Below are 15,599 nucleotides of genomic sequence, written 5' to 3'. Positions count from 1 at the left end.
GGGGCTCCTCAGGGTGCCATCGGCGCGACAGTGTCGTCTGGCGACACCCAGGGGAAGGGCCTTCTCTGTGGGGGCTCCCGCCCTCTGGAACGAACTCCCCCCAGGACTTCGTCAACTTCCGGACCTCCGAACCTTTCGCCGCGAGCTTAAAACCTACTTATTCATCTGCGCTGGACTGGGTTAGTGTTTTAATGGGTTTTAATGGGTTTTAGTTTTAAATTTTAATTCTGGCCAATTTTAATAAGTTTTTTAATTGTATTTTAATTTGTATTTATAGTATTGTATTTTTACCTGGCTGTGAACCGCCCTGAGTCCTTCGGGAGAAGGGCGGTATACAAATTTAAATAATAAATAAATAAAATAAATAAATAAAATAGAACAAGCTGTTTACCTGAAAAAATTATATAAGGCTGATGGAAAGAGGGCTCTTTTAGAAGTCACACTTGATCATACTTCTTAGGTCACAGTATAACATATAGGTCACAGTATAACATATGCACCAAGACAAATTCCTTGTGTGTCCAATCACACTTGGCCAATAAATTCTATTCTATTAAGTCTTCTAAGGGCAAGCTAACTCTTCTGCTATGGGCAATGCTTTGAGAGATTTCTGAATGCTCTTAAGGGCAAGAGCAAGAGCCTTCTCTTCATTGTTTTGGAAAGCAAATTAAAAAAATCATGATGTTGCATCACAAGCGAAAGTACGCACCAGTCACTAAGTACAATACCCAGATATTAATTATGGATGCTTTGTCAGACATAGATGGGCACCATTTACAAAGTACCCAAATGTAGATCACGTGACTGCAGGACGTTTTCCATCCACTCATTACTCTCAAGATCCTATTGGTAAATTTTATGCCCACTTATTACAGTTGGATGACTTTTCTATGTCGTAATAGCTATTTTATGCCAAGCAACAGGATCAGCCTCCACTTGCTACTACTTTATTACTCTGTTTATTCTCGACTGATTTATGCATTTAGTGCTCCGCTTGCTATGGCTGTCATGGAAATGGGGGGGAGGAGTTGTCTTGGCTATGAGTAGCTGGTGGGGGGGAGGAAGCATGCTGGTGGAGAAGAGGATTTGAAGACGTTTCCCTCTGCGTGTCTCGGCAGTTGAGAGGCGTGCTGATAATGGTCAAAGCCAACCGTCCGTGCATACCAGAGGATGGAACAAATTGAAGATGCACACCACGTGTCCATCTAAAGAAACATGGATTGGACAATACTGACTGGAACTAAGGGAGGAGGGCTCTGGGGATATTTCCTATATGTGAATCTCGTGCCTAATGTCTCAGATCATGATTTACTTTGATTGCATTCAGTTCATACTCAGTAAAAGTACCTTCTCTATGAAAATGGAGTCGGGGTTTTTCTTTCTTGAGTACTGAAAGGAGGCATACCTGACACAAGTTTAAGAGCTGAAAAGATCTTAAGTCTTTTATTATTTAGCTTATAGCTTCTTCAAGTCATAGTTTTATAGCTTTTTACATAGTATTGTATATTTATTATCTTAATTTAATCAGACATTATTTTAGATAAGATTTAAGCATTTCTGTAATACGTTATAGCAGGGGTTATGGCTTGTTAGGAACTGGGCTGTAGTGCTGGAGGTGAGTGGCAGGCTGGCAAGCGAGCAAAGTTTATATTTGCAGCTGCTCCCTAGCACGAGCATCACTGCCTCAGCTCCACCTCAGATAATCAGGCTTTAGATTCTCATAGGAGCGTGAACCCTACTGTAAACTGTATATGCAAGGGATCTAGCTTACACGTTCCTCCTACCACACCCATCCCGGTTTGTGGAAAAACTGTCTTCCACGAAATCAGTCCCTGGAGCCAAAAAGGTTGGAGACCGCTGTTGAATTTTATACATCTTATAAACTGTTTATAAGTAATGTCCATTTTCAGCTAGAGTAGATAATTTCATGTATGTTATGCCAGGGTCCCTAACCCCTGGGCTGTACTCCAGTACTGGGCCATGGCCCACTGGGTTGCGAAAGCTACCAATTTGCACAAGCGGGCATGTGCATGAAACCATCCTTTCGCCCCCCCCAGCAGCTACAACTGGTTCATGGCGCTGGAAAGATTGGGGACCACTGTATTATACAGATAAAAACTGATGTTTGTGTACAAATATACTTACACACACACACACACACACACACACACACACACAAACTAACTTGAATGTACACATCTAATATGTACGGTCTTTAAGTATGTCATCACATTTCAAATTTTTAAAAAGTGATCTTGACTATTTTCAAAGAGCAAAGTACTAGGTATTTTATTAATTACAACAATGTTGCATTTACCAAAACAATTATCTAAAGGCAGCCATTTAACTGCTCACAGAAAGAAACAAACAAAAAGGTTTACATTACACGGAGGTAGAAAGTTGGTGATTTATACATTACATTACAGAACTATAATTAGGATAAATTTAGGAAATTAGAACAGTCTTACATCTACAGAGTTCCACAAGTCTCCAACAAAAAATCCAGAGTTGTAACTAGTGCTCATAGTGCGCAAATTGATGTTGATCACCTTATTTCTGTGCTCAGCAAAGAAAGTTACTGAGTCTGGTTTCTGAAGGTTACATTAAGCTACTGTACAGATAAAGGCATGATGGAGTCAATTGCTGGAGTTTTCAATACATCCTCAGGCATGGTATTAAAATGATTCTTCCTCGTTCTCCTGTTTTAGTCTTTTGGAAAGATGCTGACTAATGATTGACAAAGGGTTGGCTTTGAACAAAGGGTTTGATATTGTCTTGTGAAACTGTGCCATTTCCTCTTCCCTGGGGAAAAAGAAGGAAGAAAAAGGAGAAATGTATCAATTAATTTGCTGGCATTACATTTTTTTTTGGGGGGGGGGGGAGAAGACTAAAGTAGGAAGGATGCAAAAATCTCCTAACAAAAAGATGCACAGTATTTTAGTAAAGCAAAATATTTCACTACAATGTATTAATGTATTCAGATATGACTAACTTAACGTAACCAAAGTGATAGCATATGTACACTGAAAACTAATTCATAAGAAGAGAGCTCTAACCATTACATTTTAAATAAATCCTATTTCCAATGCTCTCAGCACATATTCTTATAATATAGAGAAATTAAAGTCACACTAACAAGGCACAGTTGAGCTCACCCACTGTCCCACTGTCTGTAAAAAATGTTATATTAATGTACTTACAAAATACAAAATAGTTCCTATTGGTGTCTTCTTTACAGGAAAATGTTTCTACCAAATTAGAGACCCTGATTTTGTGAATCTCTTCCATAGCCATATCATCCCAGATGCTCTTGAGGGTAATAAAGCCCTCTGAAACAAATGGGATGCGATGTAGAGGGCAGAAGTGTATCTTCCATTAATTGCTACTGACTTTTTAGGAGTAGAACCAACTTTTTCCTATGGCAGCTTTTGCCTTCCAGATATACTGAATAAAGCCCAACCAGAATATGTTCAAACCCTATGTTGGCTGGAGATTATGGGAGTTAAAATCCAAAGTATTTGGAGGGTACAAGATTGGGGAAGACCATTCTAAGGGCAAAACATCACATAGAACAGTGATGACTAACCTTTTTGCTGTCACGTGCCAAAAACATGCGAGTGCGGGAGAGGTGTCACAGGTGTATGTGTCCACACCCATAATTCAATTCACCCCGTGCATGCGCGCACGACTCCCGCTTTTGGCACGTGATGGCACATGGTTTTCTAGGAGCCTGGGAAGGGTGAAAACCGCCTTCCCCATCCTCCCTGGAGGCCTTCTGGAGACCGGAAACAGTCTGTTTCCCAACTTTCTGTGGGTTGGAAGGCCCAAAAATTAGCTAGCTGGCGTGCGCATGCACACTGGAGCTGAGCTAGGGCAATTCTTGTGTGCCCACAGATTTGGCTCCATGTGCCACCACAGACCTAGAATATCCCAATTTGTTTCCAATTTGGCTACACATAGTCCTCAAATTACAACCATAATTGAGCCTGGAATTAGTCATATGTTGTGGCAGTCATTAAATAGGTCAACACCTGACTGTCCAGTTTTACAACCTTTTTTGTGGTGGTCGTTAAGTGAACACTGCAGTCACTAGATGAACCTGTTTCCTTCAAGGGCATTTTTTGTTAGAAACCAGAAGTAAATGGCTGGAACTGGCAAAAATCACAAAAATCATGGTCGCATGACAGTGGGACTGTATAAATGGCCGTAAATGTAATTGGGTTGCCAAATGCCCCAAATGCAATCATTTGCAGGTGTGTACATGCAGCCATCAGGAGTTCAGAACAAGTCATAAGTATCTCTGAGGAGGTCTGTTGTAACTTTGGTTGCTAATGGACCAGTTGTTAAGCAAGGACTACCTGTACAACCTTTTCAAATTATTATGGGCACTTTGTCACCAGGATTTTGATTGCCTTGTTTATTTCTGTTTAATTTATGAACAGCAAAATAGGTCAAATACCAATAGTATATGCTGCACACTAAATGCCAAGTAAAAGAATGTCACTGGTCAACATGTATTAGCATCTTTAATGCACTGCTCAATGAGGGACACTGTCAGTGGCTACATAATGAAATGATAGCAACAAATTGATAGAAAATGTGAGATGGTACAATTACTAATAGAATTTGTTTGTTTTTACAGCTATTTTGCTATTGCCTTGCTACTGGTTAAGAATGGAATCTGCACAACTTCATCACACTAGCAATATCTGGGTGCAGCTACTTTTCCCACAGCAGAACTACAGAATTGCTCTGCAACTGTGATAGAGCAGATTTTGGTATCATTGCTCAAGAGACTTCTTTTCCTATGAATACTTACAAGACCTTGCGTTTCTGGGCTGATTTCATCTGGTTGAAATTTGTCGACACTTTCTTCTTCTTTTGCCTAAAGAAAACAGAAATAATGGTTAATGCATTCTGCCCATAATTTTATTTTCTAAGAGTGTCCATCACTTTTGAACAATTTTGTGCTACTTTGAATTCCAAATAAATAGCATTTCTGTGACAGGAAGAACCATGTTACTTCCAATTTTAAAAATAACCCGGAAACTTCATTTTTCTCATTGTTTAAGCATCTACTGACTTATCAACTGAGTAGTTGCTAAATTACACAACAGCAAAACATTTTTTAAAAAAAAATATAAATGAAGTTTGAGAATTTACTTTAAGACAAATTAACAAGTTTATTGAAAAGTGATCTGTAGATATACATTCCTGGAATAATATTAAAGCTTCACATTTTCAATTATTTACAAATATTTATTTTAACTTTCAATATTCAGGATAGTCCTGATTTTAGTTAAAACATGCCTTCATGTTTTAACTAATACTTCAGGAGTTTGCCCATCTCTTTTGAAGCAAGTATTTGTACCTTTGCAGCCTTTCAGGATTAGAAAATTTGAAAGCACATCTTTAGTAGGAGCTAACAAATAAGCGTATTCATAATCTTGATTATGCAAAAAGTGAGAGGGCTTTTTTACTTTATGTGTCTAGAACCTAAGCAAAACCCACGACCTTGAAGCTTTCTTATATACAGCCACAGTTTGCTTAAATGAGGAGTCAGAAACATCTATTACAGTATTCAAAGCACTTACATTTTATTATGCTTTTTGCAGAACTTGCTTACTGTCACAAGATCTGAAAGCTCAGGCAGAGCATCCATCAATGGATGCATATCTCCAACAACTGGAGTCGCTTTCCGCTTTGCCGCTGCTTTGTGCTGTTGCTTTGCCAACTTAATGCTCTCAATTTCTATTTAAGGGAGAAACATCTATTAGGATAGTACTTCAAAATTCTGTAAACTAATTTTTACATTGTGTACTACTGCCTGAATAAGAAATCCTGTAGTATAAATGCAATGATTGAAATAATTTTATTAGTGAAAGTATAGCGTTCTGTCAAAATGTAAACTTTAAAATGCAAAGCTCCAAAAATAAGAAAATGAAATCTAGTCAACAGTAAGATTAATGGAACAATGTGCTGTGAGTCAATAATCCAAAGAATAAATAAATGAATCTTATAAGAGGAATAAGGTTGTCCTTATTACAACATTACAGGTTGTCCTTGGGTTATGATGTCAATGGGGATCAAAATTTCCACAGGTAAGCAATTAAATACCTGAATTATAATAGTCTGGTATATAATAGGTATTCTGCAATCTCTTTTGGTTCACCCCTATTTTTTAGGGCAAAGCTATTGCAATTAAATGAATCCACGTCCTTCTTAAAGGAAAAGAGTATACAGTCAGAAGCACCTCTCCCTAGTACTGAAAATAGACCTATGATACATTCAATAATTAATCATTTATTGCCCTTTTAAAGTGTTAAGAAAGAGGAATCTAAAGCACTGGTTTTACTCTCTCTACTTGTAGTATCAGCTTTCTTAAATGCAACAGACAGACATATTTTCTGTTCTTTCTTTTGCAAAGATTTATATCTGATCAATAAAATTTTCAAGCAGAAACATTCTATGCAATTACTTCATCCAGGAAGTAGCTAAAGTTTGTTCAGTTACGTTGTCAAGAAATTGATTCTGTGACTAAATATTGGTAAATTGGGAAAAAAATATTACTACTCTTCTAGGTTTGTTCTGACCTAATGATCCTTTAAAGGTTTCTGGTAATGAAAGACAGAAGAAAATGGCAAAAAAGAAATATTTATTCATTCAGGGCTACAACAATGGAATGACAGCACTTTTAGCCTGAACAGTGCAAATAGCAGCACTTTGAAATAGCTTCAAAATGCTAAAACAATCAGTCAATTTTACTGCAATTTATTCAAAGACCTGGTATAATTTTTAAAATTCCTATTAATGTAATGTTCAAAAGAAGACAGAAAAGTACATAACTTGAGTTGGAATATTAATTCAATCTGGTTGTCTTTTCCTTAGCGGAAGATCTACCCAACATTATCATGGATTCTCTGTATGAACTATTCAGCTGCAAGCATTCTGTTAATTCAGTTATATATTACTACTTCCCTGGTCATTTTATTCCTTCATCCTTGAGTTATGCTGTTTTGACATCTCAACGTACAACTTTCATTTGACCTGTCATGGTTGCTTTTTATAGATGCTTATGAAAAATATGGATTGTATATACTTTTCTTTGGAAGCACTCTCTTGGCTAGTTGTCAGTATTTTCAGCTCTGCAACACTTCTTTTTTTGGTCTGCAGTTATGAAGTTGTGTTGCTTCAAAGCTTTCCAAAAATGTCACTTACTTAAAGCTTGCACATACCTAATTTTGAATTCTTTTCCTATGAAATCATTTTAGGGGCTAAGCCACAGGGTACATTTTTAGTGGTCAAAATTTGAATTCTTTTTCTTCCTTTTTCTTAATTTAACATGATTTATTTGTGACTGGAAAACATAAAACTGCTATTATTCCATTGGAATGAACTTTAACTCTCCAGTTGTCAAAAAAAGGACAAAAACAGAATGTCTCCTTCCCCCACCAAAAAAAAAAAAAATCAAGCAGGAAGCAAATCAACCGATGAAAATATATTTGCTTTGATAGTTACAGAATTGCATTTGCAATTATCAAGTAATTAAATCCCCTAACAATTAGTTTACTACATTGATGTGTAAGGAAATAATATCAACTGTTTCGTAAGCATATAATTCTGATTACTGCTGAAGTAAAAGAAATGCAACATTACATCAATTTCTTAATTCCAGCTACAGGGGATAATAAAATTTGATTTTCACATATTTCTTTCTTATGCATCATCAACTAAGTCTCCCCCCCTCCCCCAGGCAAGTACCTGGACTTGCAGTATCTGCAGTTCTCCTGGCAAGGTTTTTGGCAGCTTCCTAGGGCTGAGAAAATGATTGGCTCAAAGTCACCCATTGGCCTCATGCCTAAGGCGAGACTAAAACTCATGGTCTCGCAATTGCTAGTCTACTATAGTTCTTAACCATTACACCAAACTGGTTTTCTTCTTTCCACTGTACCTTTATTTATAAAGGATCACCCTGTGACAGTTCAACTGAACTCAAATCAATTACTTGGTTACACTTTTTGTAATTTTCCTGTCCTATAACTTCATCCTTCCCTTCAGTAGTTCATCTATTTCCTAAAGAATAGTTAGTACAAGGATAAGAGTACAAGGATAAGACTCTTTGTCAGACTTTCCATTTTAATTTCCTCCCTAGCTAACAAATCTCTGCCCTCTAAAAATAGTTCAGCTGTTATTATTCTCATTATTTTTCTTCTCCAATCGTTCTCTCTCATTACATCAGGTATTTATAAATTCAAATCAGATATGCTAGTGATCTTCTAAGATTGAAGTGTGAAATTGGTTATATAATATGTATTAAGTTATTCATTTCATCATTTTTATTCATTTTATTGTCCAGAGATCATTAAAATAACTGTTATCTTTAATGAAACCTCAGTGAGTTAACTGTGTTTTTTAATCTTGGTATGAAACATCTCACTGAGGGATATTTGTTTACAAAATCTATGTAGCCCAATCAGTACATGGTTTAAAAATACACTTTGTCTACCCTGAGAAACAATTTTGGGTTATTAAAATGTTCTCACCGGAAACCATTTTAGTTGTTAACTGGCCTTCCAGGATTCCACTTATGAAGAGACTTTAGATGTCTATGTTCCTTTGTTCACTCCACTTCCTTTGTGCTGAATCATGAAATCCCATATTTCTTACCACAAGTGGTTCATTATTTTCTTTCCTTTCCATTTCTACCCCATTTGCTTTATGGTAGCCAAAGACATTGCTCTTGTCTCTCTTTTTTGGGACTATCAAAATGTATGATGAAGTGTGTGTGAAGGTGAGGAAATGAAATAACTGACAATGTAGATTCAAAGAGATCTTAGATCTGATTGAAAAGCAATCAAATGCACATTATAATACTAACTAAGCAATACAACTAATACCAAATTATTAAACATTAAGTCAGCATTTTTTTCAAATGTTTGCTTCTGGGAACAGACTTATTCAACACTTACAAACTACACCCTTATCAATTAAAATTGAGAAGGCTCCTTGGAAACAGGCAGCAGAAGCACCTGTTTTCTCCATGTACTTAAATTATATTTCTCCTCCAGTGAGGAATTGTTCCAGCTTCTCTATAACCCCAGACAATTTTAGCCATCAAATACAATACAGAACACCAAAGTGGCCTGAGGTTTTATACTCCTACTAGATTTATCTGCCTGTCCCAGGCGGAAACCTAACTTTCTTAACTGTCAGATTATGACTTGCTCACATGATTACTTCTTATGTAATTTTTAGGCAAGATCTTAGATTTGGGAGCAAAAATCTTAGAAATTATAGAAAGGAAATTATTTCTGTATGGTTTATTTCTGTAATTAAAAGGCATCACATGACAATATACTATATAGTATTAAGCATTTGTATTTAATATGCACATATTTAAGCATAATATGGTGTATATGTATTTAAGAAATTTATATAAGTTTTGAAATACTTTGAGCCAGCAGAATTGTACATCTCATTCCATATATATACTCAGCCTTTGTCAGAAATAACTGTTCAGACAGATTCTTGTTCATATTTCCAGGAGCATTTTCTTGTTTGGCACACTGCATCTAACAATCCAGCTATCTGTGAAAATCATTAAACAAATACTAACTTTGCAGCCATCTCTCCTTACGCATCTTCATTTTTTCTTTCTTAGACATTACTTTTTCATCTTCATCTGAAACACAAAAGAAATAATAACAAAGTTTCTTTGCATCAATGAACAATATATTCTCTATATGCATTTCAATTTTAAATCTGGATTTTGGAGAGAGAGTATTAGAAATAAACGTAATTAACTGAACAGAAAATAAAACAACATATGAAATAGCCTACATCTACTTTCTCTGTCTTTTATAATAAATAAAGAAGACTTAAAATATGCTGACTAGACTACATAAATAACATGATTGGAGTGCTAGTCCATTGATGATATCTTTAATAAGGTTTTATGTGAAAACAAAACATAAATTCTAAAAAAAAGACAACTATTATTGTAATTGCTTTTTATCTTCAGAAAAGTGATAGAAACCAATATTCCTTCTGAATGCAGAAAATCCATAGTGTTTTAATGGAATAGGACAGGTGAAATCTATTCAGAAGGGAGATACTGACTAGAGAACATGCAACTCATAGTGTGCCCCTTGCAAGTTTCTCCTTATTCTTTCTGATAGCATAGGGAACAGGCAAATATCCTTTCTCATATGTACTACATTAATGGGATATGAATGGCTACCTCAGACTGAACTTGGATGTTTTAAGAACGAGGTCACACAACTCTATAGGATTTTATGTTATTTATACACACTGATTCTTAATAAACCCCTAATTTGCATCTTTTTGCTTGCTCAGGTATCAAAACAGAAAGCTTGCAAAATGGATTTCAAACATTGGTAAATCATTCTTGTCCTTTCCTGATATTATTTTTAGCACTGCTATCATCTGCTGCATGATGCAGGACACTGACAATCACCAAAGCTTGCTCTTTTTTCAGTCAATATTTGTGAAATGGCATTTTCATTAGCAATTTATTGGATTTCCAAACTGTGTACTTCTTCCAGTTGAATGCTTCAGCATATATTCTGATTTGGCATAGACAGATATGTGTGAAGGGCAAGGTCATTGCGCTTTAATATAAATTCAAAGCATAAAATGAAAGCCATAGCTTTTTTCAACTACATAATAGTCCAGGGGTGTCAAACTCAATTTCATTGAGAGCCACATCAGCATTACGGTTGCTCTCAAAGGGTCAGTTGCATGTAAAACTATGATGACTTACAGCGACCAGGTGGGCGTGGCTGGGTGGTCACAAAGAAGTAATGTTCAAACTCTTTGATTTTTTTTCCTCCTGCACTATATAATATATTGCCTGTTCCTTTCTGGCCTTTTTCAATCAGGGCTGGCCCTTTTCCATCTGACCTTTGTTGTCACATGGTCAGATTTGTTGGTATCTAGTTCACACTGATAGTGTTGATAGTATGAGAACTAACTCTTATGAGCAGGAAGGAAAGGAAGGAGAAGGTCCACTGCACAACAAAAGTCTGCTTCCATAATATTGGCAGTAGCCTGTAAATTCATTTTACAAATATTTTTCCTTCTAGAAAGGAAACATTTTTCTATCAGTTATTAAATATGCAAATGAAAATCATGCTTATCCTTTTGAGAAAAAAAAACCCAGTAACTTTATAAGAATCAACAAGGACATTAAGGGATGTCTAGTTCTCCAGAACCTTAATCAGTCAAAATGTAAGAAAAGCAAAGAATGAAGAAGCAAATAAACTTTTTAAAAAATTGGCTGCATCTGGATGTTACAGCCTCTATTACTTTAAACTCAGACCTGATGATATCTAGATACAATGTTCTGTTCTAAGACCTGACTGTTTTATTTCCAAAAATGTAAGCCTCATGAAAACAATTCATTCTGCAATCTAGTTACCACAGAAACTGCAAAATATTAGTATTGAATGTAATAAATGTTTGATTCAAATGTTAGGAGTTTAAAAACGTGATTTTAGAAGGTAGACTTGAGATTCTTTAAATAGCAACTTCTAGCTCATAAAAGTTCTAAAAATTCTACAAGATAAGAGCTAATCGTGTTGTAAAAATGTAAATAATTGTAATGACTGGAAAGTAATAGATTGGCGGGTGCAAGTTTGCCAACAATTAAGGCATCCATAAGACAATGAATTAGTTAAATAATATTACAGAGTAATACTGTATTGGATTATCAGTACTATAAGAGCAATTGCACATAAACTTTGTCTTGAACTAAAAGCAGAAAAGCACTTATAAGTACTTTTTTTGAAGGGGTGGGGGATATATCATCTTAAGCAAGAATGACATGCCCAGTTTCTAGTTGCTTATATTTAAGCACCAAGAGGTAAAAATCTGTATTTTTTTTTAAATATACAGCATTCTTGGATGAATTTCTACATTTTATGAAAATTTCTTGCAAGGGACAAGAAGCACCCCAAGATACTTAGTGTGTGCATGTGTATCTGTGTGCATGTTTGTAGATAGGCAGGTAAACTGAGGAACAGTATAACAAATAACAATAACTAGGACATTTCTCAAAAATTAAATAATTTTACAACAGTCATTTTTGCAAGTTGTTTAGGAAAAGATTTGCCTAACTGCATTATTACACTAATAATATAGAACATTAAACAAATCAGCAGTAAGTTTTTGCACTCTCTTTTCCATTCTCTTTTGAGCAATTTTGACATAAATGCACTTCATACATAGTCAGGGAAGGAAGAGTATTATGAGCAAAAAACCACAAAGATAGACTTTGAGAACTCCATGTCAGGAGTGTCAAGGAACACCCCCTTGGTCATAACAACATTCCCTCCCCAACTTCCCCAGCTAAAATATGTGGCAGTTAAGAAGCAAAAAGAAAATTGCCTTCCAAAACTGACACTCCAGAGTGTTCCCAACTTGAGTAAAAACTGTAATTTGGGGAGCAAGCACTGATTTAAGTTAGGGAGATGAACTGGATTCAGTTCGCAGGCCCTGACAATCAGGATCACATCACCGACAAGTCTTAATGGGGAGAATTCCAGTCCCATGAGATCATCTATCTCTCACAAAGTAGAGAAGCAGCCAAAGAATCATTGTTATGGTAATGTTAAGCATAAAGAAAAGTATGCATTCTGTTCAATATGAATCTATTTCCAATTCTATTCCTTGATCCAATTTCAATTTCAAATAAAATAAAATAAAATTACAGTCATCACATAAGACAAATTTTATCCATTTTTACATTCTTATTCATTGCAAAGAAATTTGTAGACGCTCAATTCTTACTTTTTATGACTGAAACAGGATTCCTTGAATCAGTGTCCAACTTCTTCACTAGAATTTTTGGGTCAATATTCACCCCAGAAAAAATGTCTGATGTCAGAACTCCCTTGCCCTAACAAGAACAAAAATAAAGATGGGATAGAGCCAATGTTTAATCATTGTTTCCATTTTGATATACAGAATTGGAGCAATAACTTCATTTCTTCTTTTAAAGAGGCATGTTTACTGTAATCCAATCTAGTATGCAAACACTGCTAGTGTTTTTGCAGAACGTGTAATACTTCAAACCACTTGGTATCTTAGTTTATGTAATCACTACCCTGTTCTTCAAGCTGATTCTTTAGTATATTTAGCTTATTAACTTATATTCCCCGAAAATAGGACCCAACAAGAAAATAACCTCTAGCATGATTTTAGGATGCTGCTAATATAAGCCCTACCCTCCCAAAATAAGCCAGTTAAGATTGTCAGCCCTGGAGGGTGTAGCCAGCACAGGCAGCAGCAAGCATATGGGGGCTGACAGTCTGTGCAGCACAGGTGAGTCTGAGTGCTGCGACCATCAGCCTGGCCCTCCAAGCAGCAGGCAGAAGCAGAGGCACGGGGAGGGGGGGGAGGGGGGAGGCATGCAATGCGGCACGCTATCACAGCTGGGGGCAAGCAAAGACAGACAGTGGGACAGAGTAGGTGGGGACCCACGAGAGGCTTGTTCTGCATGTGTGGCAAAGCTAGAGGACACACGGGGTTGAGCGCACAGGAGCAGCGGTGTGGCACCACCCCCACCCCACTGCCTGCCTCTGCAAGGATCCTCCCATCCTGGAGCCTTGAGGGGAGTTGAGCTGACTGGTGGCTGGGGAGGTGGGTAAGAGGGGGAACTGGTGACTTCTCAGTTTTGACAATGAAAGATAACTGCTCCGGGGAGAAGCAGGAAGATCCTGTACATCAGCCTGTTGCCTGTGTTGAAAGGCAGATTCCCTTTCTGGAGGGAAGGAGAGAGGAAAGGGGAGAGAAATGGGGAAGAGGCAAATCTAGCCTATAAAATGAAGTCACTTCTATAGTGTTTCCTATGGCTGTGCTGGCAACTCTACACGAGCAGGAAACATCAGCCGGACAATGCCTTTCCCCTTTGTTTGCCTGCGGCTGCAACGAGGAAGGTGGCCACGTCTGGCGGGCCGGATTGCAGGCCTCCCCGTGCCTCTGCTTCTGCATGCTGCTGGTGCCCCCGCCACAAGGCAGGTAGCGAGGCCAGGGTGGCACCATGCTGTGGCCCCTGCGTGCTCGGGCCCCGCTGCCCCTCATCTGCACACAAGATGAGCCTCCCATAGCCAGCCACCACTCTGTCCCACTATCTGTCTTTGCTTGCCCATGGTGACGATGGGGGAAGCGGCTGTGCAGTGCATCTGGTGGGCCAGACTGCATGCCTCCCCCACCTTGCCTCTGCCTCCGCCTGCTACTTCGAGGGCCAGGTGTCTGACTTATTCTGAGTCTATCCATCAAAAATTCAAATTCAAAACTTTATTGTCAGTGCACAACGTATGTACAATGAGATTGGTTGAGCTCCCTGAGTTATGGAACAGGCTTTAATATCTCTATAAGAACATTAGTTTGTTTGTTGGGGGTACTTTTTCTTTTCTTTCCTCAAAATGTCACTTTAATCATATTGAGATATAGGAGGCTGCTGTTTTTGCCATTTTATTCAAGAGTGCAAGAATTAAAACATCACTTTTGTGACTATAAAAATGCAGCTTAAATGAAAATCAATTTAATTTCTTTTCTCTTTTAGACATAGGAATTACTTTTTAAAATCAGCCTTTCTCAGACTGTCAACTGCAGTGGTCAAAACTGCAAACTGAAAATTGGTTGAACATAGAAGATCGAATCATAAGGCTGGCAGGGAGCTCAGAGGTCTTCTAGTCCAATCCTGCTCAAGGCAAGAGATTCCATACCAACTCGGTCAAATGGCTGTCCAGTCTAGTTTTGAAAACCTCCAAGTCATGGAACCGTAGGAGGCAAGCTACTCCATTGATTAAGCGTTCTAACTTTCAGAAAATTTCTCCTTTCACAGTAAGATAAGCAATTTCCCCAGGAAGTGCGGCGCGTGCGCTGTGAAGTCCGCCCCCCCTTTTTTTTACGGCCACGAGGGGGCAGCAGCGCTGCCGTCTCCTTTACGAGTTCGCCGGGCGGGTTTCGTATTTTGAAGGAGATTCTGGGCAACGGAGTGTTGAAATAAGAGCTTAGGGCACCGTTACTGAAGAGTGTCTCTTGCGCCCTTGTCTTCCTCTTTTCATCGCTTCCTCCGCGCACTATCACCACCCACCTTTCCGGTGTTAGCGCTGAAGGTCAGCACGGCCGCCGAAAGCACCTCCTCGCCCCCACTCTGCTGTGGCTGTGTCGGCTTCGGCGCGGGCTGGTGGAGCCTCCTCCGCCTTACTATTTTCCCCACCATCGCGAGCCAAGAGGGACCAGCACGCGAGTGGGAAGGAGCGGTTGCGGGGCGGGGAGGGGGGGGCAAAAGAACTTTGACCACGCGCTCGCTAGCAATTTCCTCCGGAAGTGTGGCGCGTGCGCTGTAAAGTCCGCCGCCCCTTTTTTTACGGCCACGAGGGGGCGGCAGCGCTGCCGTCTCCTGTACTAGTTCGCCGGCCGGGTTTCGTATTTAGAAGAATGTTCTGGGTGGTGGATTGTTGAAAGAAGAGTTTAGGACGCGGTTATTCAAGAGATGCACGTGTGCAAAGGGGGGTGGAAACGTATTCCGTCGCTGGCAAAAAGACCGGTGCAGAACGATCAAGGGAGCA

At 38.4% G+C, this 15,599-nt stretch overlaps 1 protein-coding gene across 1 annotated transcript; it reads right to left on the bottom strand.

Moving 5' to 3' along the window:
* Nucleotides 1-2,262: 2,262 nt before the first annotated feature.
* Nucleotides 2,263-15,367, bottom strand: SLX9 (SLX9 ribosome biogenesis factor). The gene is made up of 6 exons (XM_058184425.1): nucleotides 15,122-15,367; nucleotides 12,811-12,919; nucleotides 9,617-9,682; nucleotides 5,595-5,751; nucleotides 4,820-4,885; nucleotides 2,263-2,802 (listed from the first exon to the last, which is right to left on the bottom strand). The coding sequence occupies exons 1-6, from the start codon at nucleotides 15,248-15,250 to the stop codon at nucleotides 2,676-2,678; spliced, it is 654 nt and encodes a 217-aa protein (XP_058040408.1). The 5' UTR covers nucleotides 15,251-15,367; the 3' UTR covers nucleotides 2,263-2,675.
* Nucleotides 15,368-15,599: the final 232 nt, after the last annotated feature.

This window comes from Ahaetulla prasina, chromosome 1 (genome assembly GCF_028640845.1).
Source record: "Ahaetulla prasina isolate Xishuangbanna chromosome 1, ASM2864084v1, whole genome shotgun sequence".
In the NCBI taxonomy this organism is placed as follows: domain Eukaryota; kingdom Metazoa; phylum Chordata; class Lepidosauria; order Squamata; family Colubridae; genus Ahaetulla; species Ahaetulla prasina.
This window is presented reverse-complemented; position numbering and strand designations above follow the sequence as displayed.